Source organism: Polypterus senegalus, chromosome 13 (assembly GCF_016835505.1).
Source record: "Polypterus senegalus isolate Bchr_013 chromosome 13, ASM1683550v1, whole genome shotgun sequence".
NCBI classification, from domain to species: Eukaryota; Metazoa; Chordata; class Cladistia; order Polypteriformes; family Polypteridae; genus Polypterus; species Polypterus senegalus.
This window is the reverse complement of record NC_053166.1, coordinates 90613560-90636875: the sequence shown is the minus strand read 5'-3', so window position 1 is coordinate 90636875 and position 23316 is coordinate 90613560. Positions and strand designations below refer to the sequence as shown.

Genomic DNA, 23316 nt, shown 5'->3' with positions numbered 1-23316 from the left:
TGGACTCCACATCATTTGCATTTCTAATGGCAGTGGACAGGACACCACAGCATGTCCGTGTACTCAGACAGACACACACACCAACCCACTTTGGTGCTTAGCTTTAAGCCTGTATTGTGTTTTTGACTTTATGCTTTTGCAGTTCGTTAATTGAACTGATCTATAACTTTTGTCACTAACTTGTGTCTACTTTTGTCATACATACAATTTATTCAAAGGGAAAATTCTGACTTGATTACTTCCAATTATTTTCAGATGAACCTATGCACGTTTATTAAGATAAGGGGGTATATGAGAAACAAGAATGCATTATGTTGCTGGAAGTAGGAGAGAGTCTGTCTTTTTAAGGGTAGCAATGGTTCACAGAAGGTAAAGTTAAAAGTGTTCAACGACATCTCTCTTATTACTGACTCAGGTGATGCAGCAGTCCTAGTCCTCCTTGACCTGTCCACTGCCTTTGACACCATTGACCATGAAATATTGCTGATGCGGCTCGAACATCTTGTTGGGCTTAAAGGGGCTGCTCTTAACTGGTTCAGGTCATATCTAACTGGTAGACACTTTTCAGTGACTTTAAATTCATCTTTTTCATCTACTGCTCCTCTTAAATGTGGTGTTACTCAGGGATCCATTTTGGGTCCTATTTTATTCTCTACATACCTTCACCCTATTGGAGCGATTTTTAGGAAATTTAACATTTCTTTTCACTGCTATACTGATGATACTCAGGTTTATTTTCCCGTCTGCAACTCTGCAACAAATCAACTCCATAACTGTCTGTCTGAACTAAGATCCTGGATGGCTAATAATTTTCTTGATCTAAATCAAAATAAAACAGAGGTGCTTATAGTGGGTCCACCAGCTAAAGCCCAAATTGGTCTTGGACTTCTCGGCTCTTTCTCTGTCTTTTCCAAACCACAAGTCTGCAATCGTGGTGTTACCTTTGATAGTAACCTCTCTTTTGAGAAACAAGTAAATTCTGTAGTCAAGAGTTGCTTTTTCCAACTTTGTCTATTAGGTAAGATAAAGCCTTTTTTATCTTCTAAAGATCTTGAGAAAGCTACTCATGCTTTTATTATTTCTCGCCTCAATTATTGCAGTTCGCTGTATTCTGGGATTAACAAATCTCTGATACACAGGTTACAGCTGGTCCAAAATGCTGCTGCTCGCTTTCTGGTTGGGGCAAGAAAGAATGATTCTGTTTCTCCTATTTTAGCTTCTTTACACTGGCTGCCTGTCAGTTTTCAAATTGATTTTAAAATCTTGCTGCTAGTTTTTAAATCTTAACATGGGCTTGCTCCTGCCTATTTATCTTAACTGTGTGTTTTACACCAGCCATACAGAGTGCTTAGATCATCTGGTCAGTTGTCTCTTGTTGTCCCTCATACCAAGTGTAAAACCAAGGGGGACAGGGCCTTTGCAGCTGCTGCCCCTCGTCTATGGAACTCTTTACCTCATCATATTATGGAGTCATCTACAATTGAACTGTTTAAAACGAGATTAAAAATTCACTTCTTTTCACTTGCATTCAGTGACCTTCAGTAATACTGATGTTTTCCTCTTTGTGATCATATAATATTATTTCTTTTTATTATCTATCTTATTTTATGTTCATATATTTTATTACTATTTATGTTTTATTGTTTTTGTTTTTTTTTTCTTTTATTCTATTATTGTAAAGCACTTTGGCCGCAGCATTACTATGTTGTTTTAAATGTGCTATATAAATAAATTGACATTGACATTGTGGTATCTCACAAAGTCTCACATATGCTGTGATAGATGTGAGGACACAGCTGGCCAGAGACAATGATGTGTACCACTCACCATTACACTCTACGTTCTTATGGTATGCATCATTACTGCACCTTGGCATATGCTAATTTGGTGGTTACCAGGAGAGTGCTTTGTTAAAGCCAATTTGATATCAAGACTGACACCAATTCAGAGGCATTAAACAATGAACATAATTCAATAAAAATAAGTCAAGGTGCATGTCTTTATAGAACAGTCATGTAAGCAAATCACCGTCTCATGACAATCCATGGAGTGCACAACAATCTTCTGGATAGCAGAAAGTATGGAAAAAAAGGCAAAATTATGGAATTTTGCAAGATCAAATAGTCTTCTCTGGGTTTTCCAAATCCATCTCAACGGGAATGGCAGCTTTCTTGGGACCATTGTCATGATCGCCTTTCCACTATCATGAAATTGTAACAGCCTAAGCCAAAATACACTGGGGTTCAAAAAGATGGGAAGTTAGTCTTCTATCAAAGTCACAAGTTTATCTGCATATTTGACAAATAGTTTATTGAGGCATTCATGATACTGGCAGCTTTGGGCTCAGACTATACTCAAAATTAAATTGATGCCACATTATGTTGCCTGTTGTGATTAATAATGAAGCAACAACATGATGAGTGGGACAAAGAAAAATAACAACAGGGCACAGGCTTCGATAAATGATTTATCATTGTGCCAAACAATTATTCTAAAAGCATATATTTTTTATTTTGATTAAACAGTTGGGGGTTTTCCAAATTTTGCCTGTTTCTTAAATTTGTTCAATCACTCTGTGTTGTGTTTTGACCTGTGCTTGATTTTAGAAACTAGTTTTTGGATAACAGGGTAGAAATAGCATTCTAACTTTTATTTGCTGCAAACCCTACTCTACAATTGTTTCTCAGTATGTACCTACTCATTTCAACCTGCAAAACTACTTTGTTCTTGCTGCAGGATAAATTCAGATGGTGCATTGTTCTGCTCTTCTTCCTTAACACTTGTTGTCTGCATCACAGAGACTTATGTTTTCAGCCTGGTAGCAGAACCCTGGCTGAATGCTTTTAAAGAAGAGGCAGAGGCCTAAGAATTTTTTTTAATTATAACCGGTAATTTATTTCAATTGCTACAGTTTTTTGGTTTAAGGTTTTTAATTATACTCCCAAACTCACGTTTCAGCTATAAGTAATTGCCTGCTCCAGAGACTTCTGTTCAAGTGTGTTATGCCCATTGTCGAGAGAAGCCTGCCCTTGTGCCCCCTTTCCAGATGTACCTGTGAGTTTTACCTATTTCTGTGTCATTTGCTTCTATCCCAATGTTGCATATGCCTCCTTCAGAGTGAAGCTTCCTAAGCTGCCCATTCCAAAGTGCAAATATCTAAATGCTTGGTTTCTGTGGGATTCCCATCATTATTAAATTCAATAAGGTTATCCAAAGGTGATGTGACTCCTTGTACTTCTGATGAATCTGTTATTAAAGTTGTCTTTGTAGTTGAGGCTATGGCTGGATCCAGGAAGCCCTTACTTAATGGGTAAGTTATATAGGGCTCAATTTGAGCAGATGACCACAACTGAGAGCACCTGCATTTCAGGGTCTCATGTAAGAAATGATCTGATAATACTTTCATTGTTTTACCCTAATTCTAATGCATAGCCTCCACAGCATGGACTACTATCTTGATATAGTATATTCACATGTACAGATAATACTGATAAAAAGGATTTAGCAGTTCTTTACAACTGTTTTGCCAGTTAGACATTTTACAAACAAGTTTCTCGCTGGGTAATTTGAAAAATATTTAGGGAAATTAAGAGCTCAGGTAGTCATGCACAGTGCAATTAGAAAACCCAGAAATGGCAAGAACTGGGAAAAGTGAAACTGTTCCAGGCTACATATCAAAGAGTTCAAGAGACCATTTAGCTGTCTTCCAATCAAGAATAGCTGCATTTTGCTTATTTACTGTGTACTGGCCTAATAGCTAGATGTTTAGAAGGTGAAAAAAGTACAAATTTTCTTTTTTATGCATTTTTTCTTAGTTTTTGTGAAAGGGTGGTCGATTTTGAGGAAAAAAAAGTAAAAAAAAAAATTAAATACTTTTAACAATTGGTCATCTGGGATTCAAGCTACTGACCAGGAACCATATGGTGAAAAGGCAAAATGTAGCAATTTAAATACTATAGAACTAAATGTTATATGAAAGAAAGAAAGAAAGAAAGAAAGAAAGAAAGAAAGAAAGAAAGAAAGAAAGAACAATTTATTCATTTATGATAAAATACAATTAAAAAACTGCAAAGGAAAGCAGAAATACAAGCAAACCTAAGATTATTTCTTTTTTGCTTCTTTGTTACTTTTATTTTTAAGTATACAAATAAATACTTTCATAAGCAGTTGATCTTTTTTATCTTTGCAATATGGGAGACAGTATGAACCATTATCCCAAATTAAGATACAAAAAGAAAAGTAGAACATGTGAACCACGGCACACCTGCTTCTAATATGTTCTTTAACCAAAATGTTTTGGAGTAGTCACAGTGCTACATTGTAGACCAGCTTCATGTAAATATTGAGGGGAAATAAGGGTGCAGTGTTTGGGAGTCGTTTTACTACTTTCACTATTAGTTTAGTCTATCCATTAATTTACTGAATTTAGTTATCCTAATAATTGAGAAGGTATGCTTAGAATATTTGTTTATTCTGTTTGAGCACTTATGCCAATATATCTATATAAAGAGTTTTAAATCTGCTGATTGACCCCCTTCACCTTCCTAGAAGTGAATTATGTAAATGTTATTAACTCTGGAAATGAATGGGCTCTCCTGGCAAGTGTGAACAAATGAATCACACAAAAAACCATGGGCTGGTTCACACAGTAATGCCCCAGGCTCATTTTTTGAAACAAGATTATATTTGATTTCACTCTCATTGAACTGACAAATACAAAAGCAGTATCCAATGTCTTAAAGAACGTCACCTTTAAAAGATTGCTGATCTAAGCCTTTCAATTTGTTGTCATTCATTTTCAGCTCTTCTAATGATGGAGGTAGGGGTGGGATCTTGGTTAGGAAGTTCCCATCCAAGTTCAGCCTCTTCAGCTTTGTTAGGTTCTGAAAGAAAGTGGATACAATTTATTACAATAAACATATAGACAGAAAAATATCAGATTTGTGAACTGAGAGCAATAGTATAGTCTCTTTGCTGATTTAGACATGTGCACAGCTAGAATAATGTAATCAGTGAATAGTAGGTTAAAACTATTGCTATCTACTGATATATAATTATCAAGCCCATTTGGTAATTGGACAGTTAAAGATTTTCCAAGACTAGCCATCCCCCGTGGCTCCACCCGCATAGTAGTGAAACAGGACAGTGAGGAGGGCTCTGCCCAGCTACCCAGTTTTGACGTCACACTTCCCCCTCCCATCGGCCCACTGCATCTGTCTCGGATTAGCATGAATATATCGCTCCTGCAAGCAAACTATGATTCCTAGCGCAATGAGAGAAGTCGCAAAATCAATCAAAATGTTCAAGCAAATTATAGAAAAAAATGATCTAAATCCATCAAGTAGTTCTCTCATTTGCTACCTAAGCAGAGGTAAAGTACATGCCCCGAGGTTGGCGCATGAGTGAGGAGGACCCCACCTCCCTCCCCTCAGCCTGCTGCATCTCCCTCGGATTCATGCAAATAAATTGGTACTGTGAGCAAACTATGATAGTTAGCACAGTGAGAGACATTACAAAATCAACCGGAATGTTCAAGCAAATTATAGACAAAAACCCTATCTAAATATGTTAAGTAGTTCTCTCGTGAAAAGTGGACAGACATACAGATGTTGGATTTTATATATAGAGAGATATGTTGATGTTCAAATGGATAATATGATTAGAAGATCTAGTCCTTGTATTCCTTACATAATTGACTGAAAAGCAGAGCAGAGGTGATATTGTGTGTCTCAAACCCAAAAATGCAGTCCTCTAATATTTGGTCTAGGAAAAGGTGCTAATCAGAGACAAAAGTTCCTAATGTGGAGTCTGAAAAAGTTTTAAGAATTTGCAGAATCGGAGTGATATAAAACATTTGATGAAGAGAGCTGTAATCCCTTGTATATATACTCATTAAGAGAGGGTGCACTTTGGTTTGCTGGGCTATACAAAAAGAAACACCTTTACTTTAGATGGCAAAAACAATGTCCAGAAAGGAAACATTAAGGTCTGGGAGTGTAATTCTGCCACATCCTGAAAAATAACCCGCTGTTGGTTAAGTTTAGGGATGTATTATGCCCAGGCACTATTGGAAGACTGTATTGCCCTAGTAAGAGGTAATCCATGCCCATATCCATGTCCATGAAAGTAAGAGCAGAATGAGAAATCGCTATTCCTTGCTAGGCCAAATGTCAAAAAATAGGGTGAGGGAACTGGAAGGAGTGTCTGAGGGATGCCATATGCAAAATGTCTGAGAAACTAGGAATACTAATCTGTACAAGTCCAGTATGTATATTATAATTCCTGAAAAAATGTAATCTGGCCCTTACCTGGAAGAGTTCACTTGAAAATGATGAGTCATTGAGGCGGTTCTTACTCAAATCAAGCCACTCCAGACCTGTAAGTCCTGAGAAAGCCCCAGCAGGAATCTTGGATATTTCATTTTCTATACAGAAGGAAACATTTAAAATGCACAATAATAATGAATTGCCTTTTTGACAAAAGTAAAGATAACAAATGCTAAAAGTAGGTAAACATTTTAGAAGGGTGGGTAAAGAAATAAAATAAAACTTTGTTCTAATACTAATGTCAATAAAGCATTTCTGTTTAAGACATTTGAAAAATATCACTAATTTGGAGTTTGTTTTGACTTCATATTTTATGCATTTAAACTGAAGCCTCACACCCGTCAATGAGAGCTGACACAACAGTAGTATTCATCTTTTAAATGCAAAATTATATGGATTATATATAATGTAATCTACAGTGAGCAAACATCCATTTGATGTATTAACATCCATTTAGTAGCACATTTAATACAAAATGTCTTCTAACCTGCTAAGTAAAGTGTCTTGATACCAGGATCATTCAGTATAGGGACATGGGTCATCTTGGTGCCACCGCAGCCAATGGTAGATTCAGAAAGGATACATCCAACTGGAAGTGACTCCATGATGGCATGTCTTGTGTGAGAGGGGCGTGGCTGATCAGGAAGTGTCCTTCCAAAGAAAAAGTCTCCTAGATCATCATAGATATCTTCATGATTGTTTTCATTGCTGTCTGCATCATCAAAATCATTTAGATCTTTAAACCTTGGGTGGCTTGGTGCATTCAGCTTGGGTCCATCCAACCACTTGGGACTAGTCTGCTGGGTACCCTTTGTAAGAAATTTCACCTTTTCCTTCTCCTCAAAAGTTTTAGGTGCTTTCTCTTCCTTTTTCATATTTCCTTTCTTTCTTTCCTGTTTCATGGTACTGCCACCCACTTCTTGTTTTCCTGATTTTACATCCTGTTTCTTCATTTTTCTTTCGTCTTGCCTCTCAGACATAAGGGGGGCTTTCTGTTTTTAGAAACAAGACAGCTTTAGACACTGGAATGGGGAGTGACTTCATTATGTACATGGGCTTAATTATATACATACAATATAATTCTGGATTACACATTTACTGTAGTAGTACTAGGGTGTTGTACCGTGTTAGCCATTATGAATGTAGTGAAAAGTCAAGCAAAATGACACCTTTTATTGGCTAACTAAAAAGATTACAATATGCAAGCTTTCGAGGCAACTCAGGCCCCTTCTTCAGGCAAGATGACAGAAACTGAAGTTCCCTGTGCTTACAAATAAACTGGACAAGAAACAACATTGGTAAATCTTTTAGTGAGAAATCTTAAATGTAAAAATTAATAGATTCCTTCAGGTTAGGGTTCATTTAACAAGAGAGAAGAACAATGTATGGTCAAGATCTTTGGATAAGATAACTGTCCAACAAAGTCTTTTGAAGTTTCTAATGAGTTTTTCATTCTTGATGGCATGTTAATCATTTTGCAACTCCTATAAAGGGATTATTGTTATTGTTGTTGTTGGATTATTGTTTATGTTGTTGTATATCATTTTGCACCACCATGACAAATCACCTACACAAAACAAAAGTTCAAAGTAGCATCAGATTGAAATTACTAGTTATTAGTAATATAGCGCTCACATCATTCACAATTTTATTTTTAATAATGCTTATTTACTATTCTGATTCCTCACATTCATTCCTGTCATGCTTTGAGGATCTTCATAGCCAGACTGTGGATGAAGAAACTCAGAGGTTATGCTTTGATTGGATGGTGACATTGCCTTCTTTGCATAAATTACAGATTTCACACTAAACAGGAATCATGGGTAAATATTTACAAATAATTTTTGTACTTCTATTTCACCGAAGTTTGTGGTTATATTAGGCTGGTCATTTTATTTCATTTTTAATAATTCATTTTTAATGATTTGCATTGAACATTCAAAAATGATTCCTGTTTGTTGTATCTCACAAAACTATGCAAATAATGCAATCTTGCCATCCAATGAATTAACAATGTCACAGAATATTTAAATCAGTCTTCAACAAAACAAAATTTACAACTCATATCCTGTTGCCCTGCTGAACACTGAATTTTATTTCGCCATGTCTTTTGACTGCATGTTACTCAGATCAGAGCATTATTCTTATTTTTATCACTGATATTATTTTGTTCATTAATTAGGTTGTAGCATTGGATTTGTTTGCAATACCAGCCCCATGTTTATAATGAGTCAGTGGTTATGTGCTTTATTGATCTGGTTGTGACAATTGTGGATATTTTCAAGTACCATTTTTTAACCCACCCATTAGTTTTTTGGAGCCCAGCACAAAACAAAACCTATTGCTTTAGTATCGAGTAGAAGGTGTTAAAAGCCATATCCAGCCATCCAGGTGCCTTACATTAAAGCCATAATAAAGGTCTCAAATGTAAATAATGTAAATAATAGTAATAATAAATGTAAAAAATAAAACATAAAAAAAGCATTCGCAATGAGATTGTGGTAGGGCCAACAACCCCTATGCATTTCTTTGGGGAATCTAAAAGGAAACCCACTTTGCATGGGAGAAAATCCAAACTTAACCCAGAGAACAACTGTGCTTGTAGTTCAAATGCAGCAGCTCAAGTCAGTGTCCTTTTCAGTTACCACTGTGTCTGCTGTCTAGACAGTTTACAAGTATACATGATACCGATGAAAAGGTAATGCATTGATAAGCCTTTGAAGAGCCTGGGCACAATGTCTTAGTCTATTAACCATTATTACTAGAAGGACAATAAAGTTCTTAAAAAGTAAAAAAAAATGTTCTTACTAATGTACAAATATGTATTAGAAAAGGATAACACATTATACAATAACATTCTGATGCACAGAATATTTATGAAAGGAAATTTAGAGTATACATTTTCAATGAATATTTATCCACAGAGTTGATACCATTTTAAGGTTTTATTTTGTAATACGCCATTGAATTGCTTGAAAAGCACAATTAAAAATGTATTATTATTAATGCTTGTATCTTCTCTGTGAGGATGTAAACTTCAAAGGCACACATCATGTTCACACACAGAATAATAACAGTTTAAAGCCAATAAAAGTCTAAAAAGTGTTCAACTTAACTTCTATAGTTTAAGAGAAGACGGTTGCTAAGTCTTGACCTGAATCTGAACAGTCTCTTTATTGGTGAAATGCAATTTAAACCTTTCACTGCCCCCAGATGGTGGATTTTCAAGCTAGTGCAGTCAATTTCTGAAAGAGTATGATTGTGCACAGTAAGGTACAATACAGTACAGCTTGGCTGTATCTGTACGGTGAAACCAATTCCTTCTCTTTACTAATTATTAAATTATTTATTGAAATAACATTAACTTATTTTAAATTTCTATTTTTAGGTGTTATAGAAAATTAAAGTCTATTAAGTATAAGCAGTACCTATCAACATTATTTACAGATTACAAATAACATTATAAGGAAACAACCAATTTTTTTTTTTTTTTTACATTTCCCTTCTATTAGCCAATATTGCATCTAAATAGAATTTGTTTTACTTTTGGCTTGAGAGATTCTGTGACGACAGAACTGAAAAAATGTAATAAGCTTTCCACTTTAAGGATCATTAAACATGAAAATGGTTTTGGAGTCTTATTGAGTTACATTTAACCTCCATTCTGAGTATTGCAATCGTATTTGCCCTAAATATTTATGCATTTATTTATTATGCATTTAAATGAACAGTGTCCATCACATTTGGGATTGTGACTCAGGAGAACCAAGCTGTGAAAACGTGGGGTGGATGGATTGCAGAATATTTCAACATTTTCTTTTCGTATGTGTGTATTTGTTTACTTGGTCCAGTGTCATCTGTGAATGTACACTCAGTATTGTTACTCATTGCTGTCCCAGGAGGACTAAAGTGAAATATTATACACACATTTTCCTGTTAACCCTGCCCCCCCATTCATTCTCTCTCATAACTTCAGCTTGATTTTTTTTTTAACCTCCTTTCTCTGTGAGACCACTTCTTGCTTTCTTGGTTTGCCATTCTGCTGCACATCCTGTCGGGGGCTGGCGGCAGCTTGGATTTTTTCACTTTTTTGCTTCATCCTGTCAGCTGGTGTTTTTGTCTTAGATGCCTGAGCTATTTTTCTTCCAAGTTTCTTTCCTGGCACCAGTGATGCTGCAGGGTTATGATCTAGAAAAGAGAAAGAAAGAAAGCAAGAAGGTCATATCTTTTCTCATATCAATAATTTAGCCTCCAAAAAAATAAACATCAATCCAAAAATATTATTTCATTTTTGAATTTTGGAAAGGATATGTTAAATCTGCAAAAAAAACAAAAAAAAACTATCAGCAATGAAGGCTGTATCATTATGCTTATGCTGACTGTGTAGACCTACCTGATTTTGAAATGGTAGGAAATAACTTTGGATGGTATGTCAGTCTCTCGTGGATCACATGTCCACATCAAACAAATTTAGAATTAATAAATAATTAAACATAAATATTTTTGGTATATGGAAGGCAAGCTGGTGTATCCAGAGGAAAACCTACATAGACTTGGAGAAAAGTGCAAACTCTAAGCACAGAGTACCCAGGCTGAAATTCAAACCCAGTTTTCTGTGGCAGTGTGCCAGTATTACTAACTACTGAGCTATCATGTCAGCATTATGATTAAACAGCCAAAATAAAAACTATGAAGTAAAACAGTGATGCTAATAAACTAGCTATATTACTCTGCCTTGCTCGGGGAATTTCATAAGACAGCGGACCCCAGTTATAGTGCTGTTAGATAATCAGATGTATCAGAACTACTATGTCCTAAGTACTTTTTTGTCTACAAGTATACATTATTATTTTTATTAAATCTTTTATCGGTGTATAATATTAGTACGTCACTAGATTGCCTTACTCTTGAACATGCTACTTACAATTGATGTAGGACAAAGTGGGCATTGCCCATTCTGCTAGGTTTCTTCCTTGCATTCCAAACTAAGTGACTGAACTCCAGCTTGTACTAGGATCTGCAGGGACTTCATCTGACAACAAAGGTGTAAATCAAGAGTTGTTCTCACATCTCTATAGAGTCCATTCCCCAGACCTCTTGAGCAAGAAGGTGCGAAATGGACTCAAGCTAGAACAAAAACCTATAATTCAAGGAATGACAACTAAGATGGACAGAAGAACCCACCTATAAGAAGACACTGATTTTGTAACTGAAAAAGACTTTAATCCAATCAGGAGAAGACTCCAGCTTCATTTAAAACAACATGCAACCCATATCTCAAAGTAAGTGAGAAGAAATACGAATGGCAGAGAATGGGGAGAAACAAAGAGAACATTGGAGAATTATGAATTGAACACAATGACTGGAATTCTCCAGCAGCACTTCTAGGGGCACTCTGTGCCAAAATAACATTTCAAATTAAAAGCTGTGAGCTGCTCTTGGAGTGCCAAATTCAACAAACTCTTATCTTTGTTATCCAGAAGCTGAGACCCAGTTTGTCAAATCAAATCTGTGTACCAGTAGTCTAATGAGGCTGAGAAGCCAAGACTTCGAGAAAGTGTGTTTCTCTATGAAGTGGCAAAAGACAGCACTCTAACGCATAAAAAATCTTCCACTTGAACCGAGAAAAACAACAAAGCAATAACTCCAAGCAATGTCGGACATAATCCATAAAGTATCATAAAATTATTTATCTATGCCAAGATAATCCAGAACTCTAAATACCAATAAACAGCCAACCTATATGTTATATGTTTGTCAGTCTATTGTGTCTTATATGAGAGCATATACAGTCATATGAAAAAGTTTGGGAACCCCTTTTAATTCTTTGGATTTTTGTTTATCATCGGCTGAGCTTTCAAAGTAGCAACTTTGTTTTAATATATGACATGCCTTATGGAAACAGTAGTATTTCAACAGTGACATTACGTTTTTTGGATTAACAGAAAATATGCAATATGCATCATAACAAAATTAGACAGGTGCATAAATTTGGGCACCCCAACAGAGATATTACATCAGTTGAGCCTCCTTTTGCAAATATAACAGTCTCTAGATGCCTCCTATAGCCTTTGATGAGTGTCTGGATTCTGGATGGAGGTATTTTTGACCATTCTTTCATACAAAATCTCTCCAGTTCACTTAAATTTGATGGCTGCCGAGCATGGTCAGCCTGCTTCAAATCATCCCATAGATTTTCGATGATATTCAAGTCAGGGGACTGTGACGACCATTCCAGAACATTGTACTTCTCCCTCTGCATGAATGCCTTTGTAGATTTCAAACTATGTTTTGGGTCATTGTCTTGTTGGAATATCCAACCCCTGCATAACGTCAACTTTGTGACTAATGCTTGAACATTATCCTGATGAATTTGTTTATATTGGGTTGTATTCATCTGACCCTCTACTTTAACGAGGGCCCCAGTCCCAGAACTAGCCACACAGCCCCACAGCATGATGGAACCTCCACCAAATTTGACAGTAGGTAGCAGGTGTTTTTCTTGGAATGCAGTGTTCTTCTTCTGCCATGCAAAGTGCTTTTTGTTATGACCAAATAAGTCAATTTTTGTCTCATCAGTCCAAAGCACTTTGTTCCAAAATTAATCTGGCTTGTCTAAATGAGCATTTGCAAACAACAAGCGACTCTGTTTGTGGTGTGAGTGCAGAAAGGGCTTCTTTCTCATCACCCCGCCATACAGATGTTCTTTGTGCAAATTGCACTGAAATGTAGAATGATGTACAGATACACCATCTGCAGAAAGATGTTCTTGAAGGTCTTTGGAGGAGATCTGTGGGTTGTCTGTAACCATTCTCACAATCATGTGCATCTGCCGCTCCTGTATTTTTCTTTGCCTGCCAGACCTGGGTTTAACAGCAACTGTGCCTGTGGCCTTCCATTTCCTGATTACATTCCTTACAGTTGAAACTGACAGTTTAAACCTCTGAGATGGCTTTTTGTAGCTATCCCTAAACCATGATACTGAACAATCTTTGTTTTCAGATCATTTGAGAGTTGCTTTGAGGATCCCATGCTATCACTCTGCAGAGGAGAGTCAAAGGGAAGCACAACTTGCAATTGACCACCTTAAATACCTTTTATCATGATTGTACACGCCTGTCTATGAAGTTCAAGGCTTAATGAGCTAATTCAACCAATTTGGTGTTGCAAATAATCAGTATTGAGCAGTTACATGCATTCAAATCAGTAAAATTACACGGGTACCCAAATTTTTTTCACATTTCATTTAATTTCATACAACTAAATACTGCTTCACTAAAAATCTTTGTTCGGAAAACACCCCGGTACTCAGATGTTCCTAGGAAATGAAAGACATACCACTGTTATATTTTTGATGAAAGTAAAGTAAATTATTATGCAGGCTGAGAGGAGTTACCAAATATTTTCATATGACTATATATACAGTTATAATATTTATATAATCCTTGTATTTATCAATAAATTGTATTATTCTGTTTTGTAAAATGAATGTGCCTCAGTTACATTGATACAAGTCTAAAGGCTAGAGAATGCCTACAGAGAAAGGTATGGTATTATTTGATTAATTACCTGTATTGCCAAAGGGAAAATTGATAATTAATTAAACAAGTTAAAATTTTATTTATAACAATCCAAAATTATGATGATGTCCTTGCCCATGAATAAAATTTTCCTACTATAGAACAATTCCTGCTTTTTAGTTGTAACTAGTGTTGCACGTTATGCCGATAGTGGATAAGCACTGAAAATCTTAAGTTTTGAAATGGCATGGTACCAACATTTCAGGACTTTTGTTATGAGAAACAGAAGTTTGTCTTTCCTCTCAATTAAAGCAGCATAGTGTATGCTTAGAATTTACTACAGTATATTAAACATAGATACATTTTCCATGCACTGGAATGAATCAAATGTCTTTTTGTCAACTGAATGTGACCAGAAATCAAGTTTTATAAACAAAATGTATTATTACTATTATTTATAATAATATCTTCTGCCATGTTGCTTATTCTTCTTTGGATTGTATTACTGGAAAGAGGTATTGTTTTGAGCTTGTCAGACTCTTTTTCACCAAACGTTATTTGCATCATATCAACCGCTGTTGGTAAAATCAGATTTTCTGCAATTACATGTGGCTTACTGGCTTTTACAATGTGAAATGCAGCTTGATAACTTGCTAGTGATGCTTTTTAATTAGTAGTGGTTGCCAAAGTAAAAATGGCTTGTTCCTTGTGAAGTTAGTTTAGCATTCTTTTAGAGAATTCCACAGGCTTGTCTTTTTTGCCTTGGTGTTTGGCATTTAAATGTTGAAGTAGTTTTGACGGCTTCATACTTTCTTCTGACAACACTTCTCAACAAATTATAAACTGGGGCTTATTGGAAATAACAGTAAAACTGTATTTGAGATATTCATCACTGTATGATCTCACGGTATGATGCAACTTATCGTTGAATATTTGTACTTGTCACTCAACAGCACAGCATAGAAAATGATGCCTCATCACGCTTCGCTGCTTATATAAATAAGGAAGAATTTAAATTTCTGTAAGACTCCAGTGCCATTCAGCAACGATCCAGTAATTAAAAATAATCAGCATGTACTTTTTCGAACATGGTGGAAAGTCCAGGAAACACGAAGAACAAAGACAAACTATAACTATTTTACTGCTGGTCAGCTGCTGTTTATGAATGAGGGTGGAAAACAAAATTCTCGCCTAAAAGTGAGTCATACCTTAAAGTTTGGGAATCACTGGTCTAGGTCAAAAGCAATATACACATTGCAATAGGCCTAGGGTATGGAAACAACAGTTTAACTCAAAGAAACTCGGTAACTAAAAGCTGCAACCAATAAGAACTGAAATATATACCAAATAAACTTCAATAAATTAAAATGATGGAAAGTCAAATAAAAAGTAGGAGTGAAATACAAATGTAATCTTGCAATGTGCAATATGAACATAAAACACAATGCTAGTAAGCCAAAAGAACTAAAGTCAGCTTCAGATTTGGGTTTTTACTTTGCTCACTCAAGAATTTACTTTTCAGTTTATTTGCAGTTTTATGTTCACCATTTGGGTAGGGTGGAGTATTATAATAAAAGCAATAAAGTTCTAACCCTGAATAATGTTTTACTTTAACTTACAAACAGTAATGACATTTGCAGGCTGCACAATCGAGTGGTCTCTGCAATGACCTAAACATTTTTAATTTTAGTGTTGCTTTTTCCTTGTAAATATTGTACATAAAGCTTCATGTGTACAAGAAGAATACACATGACAACCAAGGGAGGAACTTTTATGAAGCAGTGAGGCACAAAACAAGTGAGCAGTAAGGAGTTGAAAAGAAATAATATCATGAACCGTGTACCGTGTCCAACCCCTCTTGGTTCTTGCCATGGGTGGACCCTTTATTTGACTTTTGCTAACATTTAAATTGAGCTAGGGATGTTGTCACTCCTGGATTGTCTTGGACCTGAGAATGCCACTTCCTCCTCATCTCTATCTCCCTCCCTCTTTACCTCTAGTGATGCAACACCTATGATCACAGCCACAGTGTTTGGCACCTGCACTCAAGCTTTATGTTGTGTCATTTTACTTGCGCTTGGCTGAACTATGCGCCTCCTACTATACTGCTCACTGTCCTTGCCACATATCTTGTCTCTTTTTCCTATCTAGGACAGCTTCCGTTTTTCTTATGTCTGTCCCCCCATTGCTCCATGCTGATATTTGTGTATCCTGTCCATCACTTCTACTGGTGGCCTTCATTTCCATAAGCTAAAAAAAGATACAGTGCATTAGTATAGCCTACTCACTACAGTACTGCAATAAACAAAAGAAAAAAAAATTCTATTACATTCTTATATTTCAAATTTGTCAAAGCATGTTTAGATTTTGGGATATATGTTTTGTTTCTATTGTAAGGGTTGTTTTTAAGTCATAAATGTTGATATATTAAAATGCCCTTTCTTAGTGAAAACATACTGCCCAAGATGTACAATCCTGCCAAATTTCAGTTTTTAAATTAAACAAGAAATAAGTTTTTTGTTGATGAGTGAGTGAGTCAGTCAACTTTGCAATTTCAATTTATATATAGATTAACCAAGAGAATTCTACTTTTATATCTCAATGTTTACTGCCAAAGGTACTTTATGAGGTGTATGACACATGAATGTATCAGTCCCAAGTAAATACACTATTCAAAAGTTTAACACAGAAGAGCAGAGAGAAGAGCTCAATGGTATTTAGCATGAATGATTGACACTTAGCATGAATTCAAAATCTACTGTCAGAATACAAGAGAGAATGAGAGGTGGGTCAAAATGGCATCAATGAATATTGTACAATTGACTGCTGGTTACATGTTCCTACAATCCTGAACTGGATAAGAGGGTTAGAAAATGGTTGATGTTTGCCTACTGTAAGAGTGCTTCAACTGTACAAATCTGAAACATTTAAGTATTCATGGCATGTGGTACAAGAAAGCACCAACTACTACTATTAGAATAAACCAACAAAAGTATTAATATAAAACATTGTATTATTATATTTTAATTAATACTATCAACCTTGAAATCCTAAAAAGCATACCGTGTTTATATGTTTTTTAGTGTTCAGGAATGTCGTTTGTTGATAAAGATTTAATTTAACATAAAGACTTGAGTAAGTACAAGCTGTTGATGCTGTTATCACTTAAAATGTGATCCAAAGGATGGCTGCCCTCTTGACCCTGCCTATTTGCCACCAGGTTTCACTTTGTTGTTCCAATCACCATGGAACCAAACTTTATCACTTAATTAATAGTATTGTGGCTGCTAGTATCTAGAGTCAGGGAAGCCACAACTTGAGGCCTTAAAACATTGTGATGCCACTAAATGGCTTTAGTATAGACATCAGGCCCAAACTATTGATTACATCCATTTTCTAATACAAATTTTCTTGAACCTCTTCTGGAAGAATCAGGTGCAATGCAGAAACCAAACCTAGAAGGAATGCCAATCCATTAGTTATGCCATTTAAATGTTTCATTACAAAGGAGAATGAATTGTCAGTGCCACCTATTCGTCAGTAAGGTCATTTTGCCTCAAGAGCATTTGGGTAGGAAGTGATCACTGTATCCAAAATCAGTGATGGATAAGGATTTCCCCTTAAATAAGTATGAATAACCTGCTGTGGGTATACCAGCATCAGTTCCTCTTCCTAAAGGACAAATAAAAGGAATATAAAAGTTGAATGAAATGCCCTGCGAGTCATGTATTTTTCACCCATTTCTGAAGGGCATGTCAAGAAGTTGGTATATGTTACATAATTGGTTGTGTAGAACATTTCTTTCTGGAGGCCATACTGAGCATCAAAGTGACCTATGCCGTGGGAAGTCTATCAGACTGAGTATAATAGGCACCCACTTTGACGATAAAATGTTGTCAATCCCCATCAGGCCCATAAAGTGCCTGTTGGAGTTCTAAAATGGATTACCACTTTGACACAATCGCCTATGATGCCAGCCGAGTAGACCCTGTTTGGGTTGTTCTTTTAAATATGCTTCCACACACAACCCTCCAATTGTGACTGATTTTAGTAGACATAGATTTTAGAAATCTATGCCATTAATAGATTAGTTTTGCAGCACAACACAAAGCATTAATGTATATAGGTGGAATAGTTTACAATTAAAAAGGATGGCATTTAGTTTTAGCCTTAGTTGTTCTTAACACAACAGGATAAGGGTTAAGTGTAGAATAAAGTATTACTTTTCTTTCAGTATTCTGCTAGTATGAGAAACCTGATTGGTCTTAGCATGTAAATTAAGACCAAATACACATAATTGTAATAAAGCCTTCCCAAGTTAGAGCTGCTGCTGCAGCTAAGGCTGCTTAAATTGTTCTTTAATAATTTGGGCCTTTGTTATTAATAGCTATTTGGCCAATACTGGCCCTAGTGTGTGCTTGGTGTGTGGGTGTGTTTGTGTGTGTCCTGCGGTGGGTTGGCGCTCTGCCCGGGATTGGTTCCTGCTTTGTGCCCTGTGTTGGCTGGCATTGGTTCCAGCAGACCCCCGTGACCCTGTGTTCGGATTCAGCAGGTTAAAAAATGGATGGATAGATGGTGGATGTTGTTACTTTCACTAGGTTGTCACTCGTAAGTTTTGAGTGGAACTTCAGAGTGAAAGAGGGACAATAGCATCATCATTAAAAGCCCTACAGCCATAACATCTGCTTTGTATTTTATCAAAATTTTTTTTATAAATTGCAATATATTTAAAATGTGCATTGTAAAAACTTGAAAATACACACAAAAAAACTTCAATTCATCAAGTCATTGTTTTATTTGTTTATCTAAGGCTGTGTAAGCCAGTGCTTCAGTAATAGCAATTAAGATTTGGGAACTACTGCAACTGAGATACTAAAGCCTTATATGGCACAAACTAGAAACAAACACAGATGGGTGTACACAAATTTACAATGGGTGTTTTAGAACCTCATAAACTCACTGAAGCCCAACAGACTTAGCAATGTCAACATTCCTGAGAGTTGTCTGGGGGCTAGCAGTGCTACTTAAGCATTTCAGCTGTCAGAATGGAGTTTGCATATTTTCCCTGTATTTATGTGGGTTTCTCTTGGCACTCGGATTTCCTCCCACATCCCTTGTATGTGTTGTTTAGATTGATTATGGCCTCTAGTGTGAGAGAGTTGTGTGTGTGAGTTATGGCTTCCTGCTCTTTAGGTTGATTAGGGTTTCTAGTGTGAGATTGACAGCTTCCTAAAATGGACTGCTGCCTCTTCTATGCTTGGTTCCTGACTTGCTCCAGTGCTAATCAAACACAATTTGGCTCCCTACAGCTTTGTATTTACATAAGCGAGCTCATAAGATGGATGGGTGGAATCCACTGGAGCACAGGTCTTTACACCTTTCAAAGCAGTATAATTGCCCAGGAATACCCAAATCAATATAGCAACAATATTATCTATTATCAAGTTTTACTTTCCAATACTTTTCTATACAGTTATTAGGAACCTAAGCAACTGAGTGCACCCAAAGTAAGGCCTTGGAGGCCATGCAATACTTGTATACAAGATTCTTGTAGAGTGAGTGATGCTTACTTACCTGTAGGAACACAAGCTGGACCTACACAAGTAGAAGAACTGCACAGCATATCCTCACAGTTCACCTTTCCACGCTTACATGAACAGACACTGCAAGGCTTTGGGGACCACACAGCACTCTCAAACATGACCATTCCATTCACTAGACAGTGACCACCTTCCAAAGTGCGGCAAAAGAGGAAAAAAAACAAAACAAAAACAGTTAGTGCCACAAAATTTCAATACGATCTTAAAGCAGTACAGAGTACTAACTAATAGTTGTAGAATCAGAGACATGGGTTCCTTTTCACATTTTCTGTCTCTGTCCAATGAAAATTTTTTTATAGCCTCTGAGTGCTTCTAGAAAAAGGAAAGTTAAACCAAGTTATTTTCAAAAGGCAAACCAAGTTATTATCATTATTTTTGTTAAAAAGGAGTAGGAGGTATATCAAATAGAAAATATGGCAGGCTGTTGATAAAAAAAATATTCTGTGTAATCACTCTACACCAACCCTGACTATTCTTTTCTATTAAATATATAATATATGTATTACTGTTTGCAGTAGAAAAATTATCATAGTGTTCAACAGCAAATTATGTTAGTGAACACATAATTCCGTTAGCTATTTTTAAAATGCCTTGCATTCTTAAAAATACTGTATTCATCATCAGAAAGACTGGGCAGCTAGTTAACAGACTATATATTTAAAGAAGCCTCAATAAATGCTATTTACACTTTATTTACATTTATGTACTTTATTGAAGGGAGGTGAATTGTAGAAATAGACAAAACATGACCCCTAGTGGGCATAAGGTTTAAATATCACTATCAATTTGGATAGTATTGAGCGAGGGGAAAAAAAAGATTGTGTAGATTGATTGTCTAACTCAGACTGGGAGCAGTTGAAAGAAATATTTTGATTTAATACTTGATAAATGTTGATGAACCCTTTGGTAAGGCAATCAAGTTTCATTTATTTATTCATCACTTTTCACAAGCTTTTTCTTTTTTTCCCCCATCAAAACAAGAAGAATGACAAGAATATACTGAGAAACTGGTTATGAGGGGGGAAATGAACGAATAACTGTGAAGAGAAAGCAGACACAAATTTTACACTGTCCATTTTAATTTGTGGGTTCAGTTAAAGGTACAGAATTAGCTAAGCACAGAGGAGAAGGAGGGGAAAAAATAGTTTTCAGATGCACATTTCCACGTCCTGTTCATCACCTTTCACAAGGCAGACAGAATAACAAGGTAACAATATTCAGTGTAGGAGCTTCATTTATTTTTCTCTGTGGAGCCATTTTAATAAATAATAGTTTTAAAAAACTAATTTCTATGTTTAATTTTTTTTTTTAATTATTTTCTACAGCATTCCCTCTCTTCATCTGCATGTCTGTAAAATAGCAAACTTGAGAATGGAATGAGCTAGTGCAATACAATTTTCAGCAAAGTTTTTTTGGTTCACTACCAGGCCAGCATGAGGACTACATATGTTCATTAGCCATTATTCCAGGGACACCATCCAACACTAACATCATATATCTTACACAACACTTAAACATCACTCTGTAATGAGTAAAATGTATTATTCCATAAATTCAATAACTGAAAAACAGACATTTCACTAAAAATTAAACATGATTCATTTATTATAAATGGCCATCTTGACAATTCTTGTAAGGTATGCGGTGTTACATGTCAAACAATACTTAATGCTTATACAGTTCATATAGTATTCAATCTAAAACACAATTCTGAATGGCAGTGTACTGTTTACATTTGTATCAGAATGTAACTGTGTATCAGCCATAAAAGAACATATGAATCAGCAAAAAATAACCACTAATAATGAAATACTAATAACTAATCATTCAGAATGGGCCTCCCTTACAACTGTTGTTTGTGGCCTTTCTTTGAGAAACGTTCTTAATTTTTTCTAAGAAAACAAAAGACCTCAAGATGTAATGCCAATAGATATCAACATAGATAAATTCTGCACATGCCAGAAACTACAAGTCTGATGAACTAGCTGCAATTACGTTCCCATTACACATGTTCTACTTCCAGCTTTTTAACAGTCTCATTTGAGCAGCTGTACAACAGTTGTTACTGTGATAGGATTCAGGCCATAACAGATAACATTCATCACCCTTCTCATGGGCTCTGCAACTCCTTGCATTCTGACAGGAAGCTTAAGGGCATCCAAACACTCCAAACTCAACAACATGTTATATGCTGGGCTGACTAAGTATGGACTACCATGTACTGATTCAGGTTGTGCAATCAACTATAATTTGCATACATTTCTTTCCAAAACCAAATTTCACTTTCAGTCATGTTTTGACATTAAAATTCTGGTGGAGCCATACCAGAATTTTCCTTTATGTGTACATACATCTCTAACGTTAATATTAACATACCTAATAATAGTAATATCTGTTCCTCTTTTGTTAATGACTAGCGAGATGTGCAAATTCACAATTTGCTCACTTTAGTTAAAAATCAATTAAACAACTGAATGCTGTTGCCTGGTCTGTTTCAAATAATAATAATAATTCTTTACATTTATATAGTGCTTTTCTCACTACTCAAAGAGCTACCACACAGGGAGGAACCGAGACATGAACCCATGATCTCCTTACTGCAAAGCAAAAGTGCTACTACAAATGGCATCACATTGTTTTGATATGTTCATCTAAGAAAATACAGAAATACAGACTTAAATGTTAAGTAAACTGAAAGCCACACAACCAGTTGCTGACCAGGAAAACAAACAGTATTGGCTATTGTAATGTAGATTAACATTTAATATTTTGATAATTGCTTGCAGCTTTTTTTTAAACAAGTCAAACTCTCCATACATTTAGGAATGCTACCACACTGGGGGCATTCATCAACCCACATTCAACCAGATTTACAAGGACATTCTATGAGCCATCCCCCAGGAAGGCACAAGTAAAGTGAAAGTGGCCAGCTAGCTTGAGATGAGAAACCATTAACAGGCAGAGACTGAAATGGAAGAAATAGATTAGTAGTATTTATGACATCTCTTCCCATTCTAGGAGGACAACCAGGGCTACAAATGGGGGAGAAAGTGTGCCTATATAGAATTAGTATGAAGTAGGGACTTGGCCTATTTTACTGGTTCAGGAAGATAAATACAGAGTTAACAAAGAAGGTGACTCTCTCAACCATTTTTTCCATTTTGGAAAGGCCAACTTTTTCTCTGCAGCCATACTGAGACAGGCAGGCTGCTTGCCCCTGTGCAGACAATACACTATCTAAGGAGAGAGGTGAATGTAACTACAAGTTTATGTACTATCTGAAACTACATGCCAAGCAGTATTTATGTTCTATGATTGTGTGAAGCTATGTTTTTATATGATGGCATTAGTTATAGTAAAACTTATTATCTATAATAAACAAATAAATGTGCAACTTTCTTTTGCCTGTTCTTTTACTATGCCTACTTACCTGGTGTTATAGATAGAAGGTGAAAGTGCTGAAGTACAATACCTGACAGTGTGGTTAGTGTTTGGGATTTGACACATTTTTTTAAGGTTGACATAATTAAAGAATATAAAAGAAAGAATAGGGTCACCCTAGCACCCTAACATGAAAAAACAATAAGAAAAGCTATTCATTTTAACAGAAATTAGAACTGAATGTCTTTGGGGTGGGATGTACTTACCAGGTATTTTGCAGGACAGTGCAAGATCAGCAGACAGTTGATAAACAATTTTCTACATATCTGTCCTTTTTGTACCAGGACTCTGCATCATACTACAAAGTCAAAGAGCACTTGTAAGGCTTGCTTGGTGGCTTTTTCAAAATGTTTGCTTTCAGGAGGTCTTCCACAGCTACGAGTGAGGATCAATAGGCTGCTCAGCTACTCTGATCAGCATAATGTCTGT

General features: G+C 35.9%; 1 protein-coding gene across 2 annotated transcripts in view; it reads right to left on the bottom strand.

Moving 5' to 3' along the window:
- Window positions 1-23316, bottom strand: part of si:dkey-32e6.6 (extracellular matrix protein 2) — a 100808-nt gene that overhangs the window by 50203 nt on the left and 27289 nt on the right. For both annotated transcript variants that reach the window (XM_039773976.1, XM_039773977.1), the window contains 5 exons: window positions 19421-19576; window positions 10321-10514; window positions 6814-7318; window positions 6309-6424; window positions 4751-4883 (listed from right to left, as the gene is read on the bottom strand). In XM_039773976.1, the coding sequence (XP_039629910.1) occupies window positions 4751-4883; window positions 6309-6424; window positions 6814-7318; window positions 10321-10514; window positions 19421-19576 (1104 nt within the window). The remainder of the gene's footprint in view (window positions 1-4750; window positions 4884-6308; window positions 6425-6813; window positions 7319-10320; window positions 10515-19420; window positions 19577-23316) is intronic.